The 9,573-nt window shown below is 51.5% G+C and overlaps 1 protein-coding gene across 1 annotated transcript; it reads left to right on the forward strand.

Annotated features, from left to right (window-relative positions):
- The first annotated feature begins 2,095 nt into the window (after nt 1-2,095).
- Nucleotides 2,096-4,207, forward strand: LOC149365829 (uncharacterized). Its single transcript, XM_089546622.1, has one exon. It carries the CDS (start codon nt 2,284-2,286, stop codon nt 3,586-3,588), a length of 1,305 nt encoding a protein of 434 aa, XP_089402748.1. The 5' UTR covers nt 2,096-2,283; the 3' UTR covers nt 3,589-4,207.
- Nucleotides 4,208-9,573: the final 5,366 nt, after the last annotated feature.

Raw genomic sequence — 9,573 nt, forward strand, 5'->3', positions numbered from 1 at the left:
GTCGCCCGCTTGCCCCTGAGCAGCCCGACAAAGCGGGGGTGGACACGGCTGATTTGTCCTTCCCCCCTCAAGAATTCATCGGTGGCCGGCGTACGAACGTATCCTGATTCTAGCGAGCGACCTGTGCCCTCTTAGCGCGCGAGCGGCGCGAACTTGATTACTTTTGTATTTTGTAAATAGTGTACAAAGCTCTCCCCTGTCCTTTCTCGCTGTCGCTCCCCTCTATACTTCTCCTCACTATCCTCTCCCTTTCGTTTCCGCCGGCTGCAGCTCGGGTGCTTAAGATATTAGATAGCAATTGCCGCGGCCGGCAACACTCTTTTGCTTCACTTTTTATTTTTATTTTTTTTAAATAAACCACTACCACCACCACCACCTGTGCCCTGTGCACTGTCTGCCTCCGTGTCGCTATCTCTCTAGAGATCAAAGAAACAGGCACCCATCTCAAGACGGCTCGAAACACATGCTCGCCGGTGCCGCTGCATGTCTGCAACAGGTCGTCCTTCAGCAGAGCTGGCGGTGGCGTGGTTTGAAAACGGCGGAACGACGCGCGCCCGGACGCGGCATTTCGCAGATGTGACCAAGCGTCGAAGCGGGGCTGCTTTTACCGTTTTGGCTGAGCGCACCACCGCCCCTGGCGTGCGGCCATCACTCACGGTTCGAGTGAGTGATTTTCCAGGGGGGTGCAGCCGCCCCCCCTTGCCCCCCCCCCCTCCGGACGCCCATGCGAGTACTAAGTCTGTATCATATTAAAAATGTATTTATATGTTTGCATATCAAGAATATGTTATGTGATGCCGCCACTCTGCCAAAATAAGGGATTGTGGACCCGTGAAGCTGTCCAAGGACAGCTTTTTTTCTACAATCCCCCCATCTGTATTTGATGGCAAATAAAGATTTCATTTCATTTCATTTGTTAAATATAGTACTATCGATTCTATAAAATCAACCACGCGTACCCACGCATCCTAAAATTCGTTTCCCGAGTGTATGGTATGGAGGTGATGGACTCGCCCGTTTTCGCGGCCTGCGCGTCACCGAGCTCTGCAGATGTTCCCTACGTACAGTTGCTGGATAAAATGTTAGCGCGCGAATGTCCTAGTCGCGATTCATGTGTGCGAAAAGCATTCCTGCTGTGGTTTTACGTCAGCAAGACGACGTCTGCAGTGCACGATAGTGTCGTGTAAGCCAGCACGACATGTGCTGTTTGTTTTTTCATCGGATGCAGTTCCAGGTATTTTTCAACTGTCCCAGTGCACGTTGAAGAACCACAGCTGGTCGAAATTTACCCGGAGACCTCCACTACGGCATCCCTCATAGATTGTGCCTCTGTGGTACGTTAAGTCTCATGAGGCCGTGAAACCAATCAGGTATCGCAAATGTTCTGGTTATATCGCTGACTAACAAAAGCATAATATCAATATTGTTACCGCCAGTAGCTTTAAAATCGACAGTTTCACTATCGGTAGTCACAGCCACAGTCATAGAGAGTCATAGCGCATAGCCTGAGTCGCTTTGGGGCGTTAAACCCCCATAAGCTAAACTAAACTAACTATTGCTAGTAATACTATCGATGAAAACACTATCGATAATAGGCTATCGATAATACTATCGATAGTAGCAATATCGATAGTTTTTTTACAGTATCGATAGTTTAAGAGAAAATATCGATAATATCGATAGTCAATTTTCCGATAGTTTTGCATCACTAGTTAATGCTCATATATGCAGAATTGGTCATTCTCTACTTAACATTCATAGATGGCGGCGAGTGAACGCACCACTAGCGGCGCACTGGAGCAGCGTTTAAGAGACGCGTCACTGCACTGGCAGGTGGCTGTTTTTATCGCTGCCACCGGTAGGGATTGCGCGACTCATGTTGCTCTTCCGGCGCAACCTCTCGCGCAGCTGCGCGACGCTCCTTCGAACTTATCCGCGCTTGGGTACGCTCTGGCAGTAACGGGTTGCTAGGCAGCGGCACAAGGTCGTACGTACGGTGACCATTCTCGGTCGGTGTTGGTGAGCGTATGAATGCTTTGGCACTTTTATCAGTCCACACCCGCCTCGAATGGCGCGCCCGATCCACGCGGCCGTGATTAGACAAGTAGACATGTAAGCATAGGCGTTAACTACGCATGTGTTTGTGCTGCTTCGTTTCATGTTGGGCCGCCCAACTTCAAAAGTGCGCGGCAGTGGCTGCTGCTACTCTGGCTGCGCGTTAGGTGGCGCCACGCCGCAGCTTCCTTCAGTCTTACTACTTTTCCCGCTCGACGCACGGAGGAAATGTTACCGCGTCTCCGGGACAGATGGCGCTACCGGCGACGAAAGGGGCGCCGTGCTCTCTCCCGCGTTTCGAGCGACCCAGCGAGCGACCCAACTATGCGGTGGTTCCGAACCGGTATTTTGACAGTTCACCGCAAGCTCGACGCCGTGACGGTAGCGTCCTGCCAGCAGCCGCATCCTCCTCTTGCGCGCCGCACACTCTACCGCACTTACAGCAGCGAGATGGCCAACTCTGGTGGCGTGGTGCTCGTTACCGGGGCCTCCGGCTTCATCGCCGTACACGTGGTCAGAGCCCTGCTGAAGCAGGGTTTCCACGTGCGTGGCACTGTGCGCGATGCGAAGAACGAGCGCAAAACCAAGCCACTTAGGACCTGCTGCCCCGAAGCCGAGCACCCTGTGGAACTCGTCGAAGCCGACCTGTTGGATGATGCCGGCTGGGCCGAAGCCGTCAAGGGCTGTCAGCACGTGGTTCACGTGGCGTCTCCGTTCCCGAATGCCGAGCCCAACCACCCGGACGACGTGATCCGACCCGCTGTGGAGGGGACGCGTCGCGTGCTCAAGTTCGCCGCCGAGGCCGGAACCGTCAAGCGAGTGGTCATCACCAGCACCATGGGTGCCGTACACGGCGAGGTCGACAATCCGGCCGACCGTGAGTACGACGAGAGCGACTGGACCAACGTGGACTTCAAGGGTCTGGAGACTTACGCGAAGAGCAAGACGCTCGCCGAGAAGGCGGCTTGGGACTTCGTCAACTCGCTGCCGGCAGCCAAGCGCTTCGAGCTGGTGGCAGTCAACCCGTCGCTGGTGTTCGGCCCACCTCTGCACGGCACCTACGGCACCAGCGTCGAAGTCGTAAAGCGGCTGCTGGACAAGTCGACGCCGCTCATCCCGTACGTCAACTTCGCCATATGCGACGTCCGCGACGTCGCCAAGGCCCACGTCCAGGCCCTGGTTGTTCCGGAGGCTGCGGGAAAGCGGCACATCATCAACTCGGGCAGTGTCTGGCTGAAGGACATAGCGCACATTCTCCGCGAAGAACTGTCGGGCCAGGGCTACTACATCCCGTTCCTGTCGGCTCCCAACATTGGACTCTGGCTCGTGGGTTTTGTTGACCGGTCAGCCAAGATGCTCTACCCTCGCGCCGGAAAGGTGTTCAAGTTTTCCAACAAGAGGATGCGCGAAGTGCTCAAGGTGGAACCGAGGCCCATTAAGGAGTCGATCCTGGACACAGCTCACGGACTCATCCAGGCCGGCATCATCCACGAGGCTCCCAAGTACGTCCGCAAAGAACTGCGCCTGGATTGACGTCCTGAGCTGTCATGAACTGACGCGTGTACACCAGGGACTTCGTGCGGGTCGGCCGTGTATGCTATGCTATTTTTATTGCTAACTTGTGGCAGGCCCGTGGCTTCTACAGCTGAAACCTCGTGAGCTTATGCAAACAAGTGACCTCGAGCTGACTGTGAGAAGGCGCCCTGACCCGCAGTCCTAACTATCGTAACCGTGCCCGGCTCCAGGCATCATTCTGAGCGCCCGCGCACCATGCGCTGTCTTTGTCCGAAGTTTTGCATCCACCGTGCTTTGTTACCAAGTAAGTTAGGTTATGAAGAGGGAATAGCTAGTAGTTTCAAACTGTCTGTGGGCATGAAAAGAAAGGCAACGATAAGTTAGCGTTGTTGAAACGTTTTGGTTGGCCGTGCTATTCGGACAGCCATTAATTTCTTATATTTGTGCGTATATAAGGGCTTTAAGCGAATAGCGTGCTTTCTCAGCTAAGGTCAGGGATTTTATTTTACGATGGTACTGATGACTGCCGTGGGCACCGCATGATCGTTTATACTTCACCACCCTTGCCTCCATGTCTTCGTGTGTGCTGTAACTGTACATTCTGAATAAAGTGCAAACAAAGGCATTGTTTCAAGAACGGATTGTACGTCAGACTGAAGTGAGGAGCTGCTGTAAACGGTGCGAACGCTGTCAAGGGCAGACTTGAGAAAATGTTCGGCATGTAGTTCAACACCTGCTTTGGCAGCAGTTCTCACTGTTTAAGAACTGAATCCTCCTTTGGCCGCGGGAACTTCGCAGTTTCGTTATGAGAGCGTCTAAAAAGGCGTTTTTGCGTTGGCAAGCCATTAATCATCTCAAGCCTTTGTCTTCTTCGGAGAAAACTGCAGAATTTTTTACACGGAAGACCGTCTTTCCTGTTTCATTGTATATCCTTCGAGCTTGTTTGGTCTCGGAGGGGGAAAACCCCACCCTCGACTACCACTTTGGGCACCGGCGAAATCTGGTTTCGCTTCGCTACCGAACCGACTCGCAGCAATGGCGGCGATATCGCAGCTAAAAATAGAACCCTCCTATTTTCTGAATGCGGAAGTGTTACGGGGGGGGGGGGGGGGGGAATTGTCGGTACGCTTCTCTCCCAACGCGCACTGACCTGATCATCGGAAAACGCTTGCCGTAATGAAGAAAAAAAAACGAATTTGACAATGTGCGCGCTGAAGGGGTATGTGTGGTTGTACATATATGTGCGGAAAAAAAAGTAAACGGAACATAGCATGCAGTTGCCTTCTAACATTTTTTTCGCGCTTTGGATAATTGAAATTGGCAACCATGATCATGCTGGTAGTGGACGCATGTTCGTTTTTTCGTGTACAAAGTGTGCTGCTTTATTTCTCATTGGAGAGGCATGATTAGAATGGAATAGCATGCTGAGTTTACTTATGATCGTACCTGCACGTGGACGGTGATTGCTGATACATTTATTTAGAGCAAAAACCTGATACCGGAAACATTGTGAAGCTACGTCAGTTCATGTCAGCTGGGAAGGAGGTATGGCTTCCACCTCCTGTGACATTGACTGGTTTGGTTGATGGGGTTTAACATCCCAAAGCGACTCGGGCTGTGAGGGACTCCGTCGCAGAGGCCTTTGGATAACTTCGACCGCCTGGGGTTCTTTAACGTGCACTTACATCACACACTACACGGGCCTCTAGCGTTTCGCCTGCATCGAAACGCGACCTCCGCGGCCGGGGTCGAACCCGCGTCTTTCGGGTCAATGGCCGAGCACCATAACCACTGAGTTACCGTGGCGGCTCCCTGTGACAGGGGGCCGCTTGTGTTAGCATAACAGACCTGCTAGAACACAGCCTGTCATTTCGAACAACGAAGTGTGCCAAGACGATCCAGCGCCCCCGCTTTCTACCACGAGTGGCCTGAGACTGTGTTTTAAGCAGTGTTGTCGGTAACGCGTTACAAGTAACGGCGTTACCGGTAACTCGTTACCTTTTTAGGTACTCGTTACCATTTCGGAACTGCAACGGGTAACGTACTTACGTTAACATTTTTCGGTAATGTGAGGTTTCACGTTACTAGTTACTTTTTATTTCAATTGTCTCCCTCCGCCTCTATTTCAAAAAAAAAAACGCCGAAAATGACGTTGCAAATAAACAGTCTCCAGGTGCTCTCAACGACCCTTGTTGCGGCTCGCATGCATGCCCGAAAACACCTGCCCTTGACGACGCACTCAACTAAAAAAAAAAGCACGAACACGCATTCACACACTTGTTCACCCCCAAACCACTCACACACCCGACTGTCTAAAGAGTGGACACATGCCGAGCCACCAATGGACCATTGGCAGGAATCTGTAAGTCAATTTCTCCGTGAGCTTGTCTTCCAACCAAAAGGTCTCTTTCCCAGGCCACACTCTCGCATTCTTTGTGGAAGCAGTTCCCTCTTCTGAGTAAACTCAGGAATGTCGCCAGTTTACTTCAAGATGGCCCCAAGAGAGCCGTCGAAAGAGTACAATGGAGCAGCACAGAAAAAGGGATTGCAGTCAACGGGCTGTAGCACCGAAGTAGAGGAAAAAGAAAGAAATGGGCCTTTGTTCCTGTGCCGGCAGTAGCTACCTCATACTAAACTTTCTAAAAATTTTCTACTCAACAACACTGTCGCCCCAACTTTCCCCCTTCATCAACATTGTTTTCACAATAAATTTTGCTTATTTATATCTGCAACTGCGGCTACGTTTCTGCTTATTGAGTTCCTAAACCGAGCGTAGGTGACCTTGAACACCTTGACATAAACATTCGCCTTTTTGCGATAATTATGCAGGTTCAAGTGAAAAAAAATTTGTTGATGTGCGCAAATACATTTTTTCCGGAACTATGCAATTTAAACATTTCTTTATTGCTACACAATTTCTGCGTAATTTCGTAAGCAGAAGCACACCAGAATTACGGTAAATTTGTTTAGTTCAGCTATATTTTCTTTGTGGAGTTGAAATCATGTGAAATATGAGCTTTATAAAATTGTTTTATGGCCATAGAGTAACGGCAAAGTAACGTGCGATACCTTTTTTCGGTAACGGTAATGGTAACGCGTTACCTTTTTTGTAGGTAACGTAGGGCGGTAACGCGTTCTTTTTTCTTTAGTGTAACGAGTAACGTATTTAATTACTTTTTTTCGGTAACGCCTACAACACTGGTTTTAAGAATGAGTCCGCGAAAAGCAATTCCTCCTTATTTGGTTTCGTCTACAGTCACCACGCCGTATATGGGATTCATTCCTATCAGTGCTGTCCGATGGTCGCAGCGGACATATGTGCGTACTATCGGCATCAAATGAAATGCGAAGAGCGGAGCGCGTGGCCGAACGTCCGGTAATACTTTCCACGTGCGTAGCGCGGCTCCGCTGGTGGCAGCTGCTGTAGCCTGCGTGGATAAAGCGAGTGCCCTTAGCTCCCCGGCCTGCAGCGCTTTGATTTCGCTTCTATCATCGCCCTGTTATCAGCGTCTGGTTGCGTTGCGAACAGCGAAAAAGACCGATCGGGTTGCGGTCGGCGTCCATGTGGTCGTCGCTGAACCGCTTGTTTCTGTCAGTGAGCAGAACTTTATCGCCCTACTGCCACCAGAAATGTGGCGCTGCAGTGGCAAAGCAAGAAGGTTGCGGTTGAAGGAAACAGAAGCTAAACAATCGCGAACCGGAAGAGCGCGCCTATCTCTGATGGCGACAGGTGGACGGCGCAAAATTGACCTTTGTCCACGCACTCCGCTGTTTGTGTTTCATTCGACGCCAATAGAACAACACTTCTATGGAAGTTACTGACGGAATTGGTAAGTGTGACGAGAATATGATGCGCGAGTACAAATTCAGTGGCCTGACACCCGCGCAGCTTCTGTTGACGGCAGTTGCGTTTGGCCGGATCATCAACGAAGCGCCCTTGTGGTCGCCTTCAGCTTGGACCGGGTTGGATATTGATTCATACTATACTATACTATAAAAGGCAGCGGCTTTTCCCCGTCAAAGGGTCCCCTCTAAGCCAATGGCGTCGACCAGTTCTCATGACCCTGCTAGGGTTACAATGCAGGGAGTGGTACCACAATGGAGAGAGGTGTCTATCCCCGACTATGGAGGGAGGGGACTATCCCCCTTTCATTTGCCACTCCCTGCTTTGTGACACTAGCAGGCCCATGAGAATCGGCCGACGCCACTGGCCGGAAGGGGGTCCTTTGATGGGAAAACCCGCTTCGTTCTTGAGTTGTATTCGACTATAGAACCTTTAGTCACTGCAAGAGCCATTGCTAGGAGGTCATTGCCCGCGCCTGTCGCTTTTCTATGCGTAGAAATGGGAAGTAGTAAAAATAGGCATCCAGCAGTCTATTCGCTTCCAACAGCCTACCAAGACGGGGGGCCGTCCAATTACTCTTACAAGTTGTGAGTTAAAGTAGTCCACGCATCTGTTTACCACGAGCCAATGGCCATGAGTCGATCGCAGAATGACGCATTGATTGAGGTGTATTACCAAGACAGCGCCCGCATGCGTCGCGACGCGTGACCATTGCGCCTTCTTTGAGCTGTTCTTGATCTCAACGGAACGCGACCGCTACTTTTGACCCGATGTACAGACGCCCGGAGGGCAATGCGGGACAGCCCACCTTCCCGATATCCGCATGGACTTCTTGTCCGAGGCGAGACGCATCGTTCGTGGGTGTCGGGTCTAAGCGGTCTGTCGTAAGGCGCTGTTTGGTGTTTCCTCTTGGGCGTCTGCGTCGGAGCTCAGCCGTACGAGCGCGCGTTGGTTGGGTCGAGACCTGCTGCGGACGCCTGACGTCAACCGGTTGGAAAAGCGCCCTTCTTTTCAGCGGCAGAGCGAGACCGCGTTTCTTCCTTCCTCTTACGCGTGCGTGCCCCCGCCTGGGGGCGCAGTCTTTCTTTCCTCCGGGGAAACTGTGTGACCCATGCGTTACGTCTTAGGCTGGCCTGTGTGTGTTTGTGTGTGTGAGAAGGAAGGGGGGGGGGGGGGTGCAGCCGCTTTTGAGCTGGCTTGTAGGTTGGTTCACTGGAGTGTGCGTTGCACGAGCTTACGGGTGAGGAAACTGACGGCGGAGACCAGCTTTTGTGCAGCGCGTGTGAGCAATTATCGCACATTTTTAGACGTCTCTGCCTGCGAAGATTCAGTAAGCGTACTTTTCTGGTATGTGTAGAAAATGGCGCACAGGTGGCGGGAAATCCTTCAGGCCGTTATTTTCGGCACTGAGATTCTCTTCTGTAGACCACTGATATGATAAACATACATTTCACTTAGACGGCAAATTACAGTTTTTAAGGTGTTTTTAGCTATTATTACATGGCTACCACGTACAGGCGCGGACAAAAGTAAACGCAGCACGCAACTCTCTTCGAATATTTTTCACGCGTCACCTAATTGAAATTTCCAGCAGTGGTGCTCGCATGCTTCATTACCGCTTCTTCCTTACCAATGGAGAAAGCGTGATTGCACTTCGAACGCAATAGCGTGCTCCGTTTACTTATGGCCGCGCCTGTACGTATCCAACGGGGGGAAGGCCAAAGTCCCCCCCCCCCCCCCCCCCACCTTTCGCCCTCCACCGCTCGATACTGCGATACACGAGATTAGTTGGCCCCCTCCCGAAGCAAATTTGCTTCGTGCCTGGTGGCTACCGATCCTTTCTGTGTGTGTATGCTTCCAGCCTGCTTCGAACCATTCAAGCCGCGTTTACACGAATGAGCCGGAGTGCGCCTCGAGTCGATTTTTTCGAGAAAAAGAGTGGGTTTTGTGAGGGAGAGATGTGAATCGTCCTCCACTCTTTTTCTCAGCGTTTTTGCCCTTTCCTTCAAAAGAGTGGACTCGAGTCGACTCTTGTCACAGTCACGTAAGCGTAGCTAGAGTGATGCAACGTCTTGAGACGCTCCATTTGCCGACCTATTCGCTTCCTCCTCCTCCTCCTCCGATCCACCGGAAACTGCTTTCTCGAAAACAGAGCAAAA

The sequence above is a fragment of the Amblyomma mixtum genome, chromosome 1 (genome assembly GCF_055824585.1).
Source record: "Amblyomma mixtum isolate Tamu chromosome 1, ASM5582458v1, whole genome shotgun sequence".
NCBI classification, from domain to species: domain Eukaryota; kingdom Metazoa; phylum Arthropoda; class Arachnida; order Ixodida; family Ixodidae; genus Amblyomma; species Amblyomma mixtum.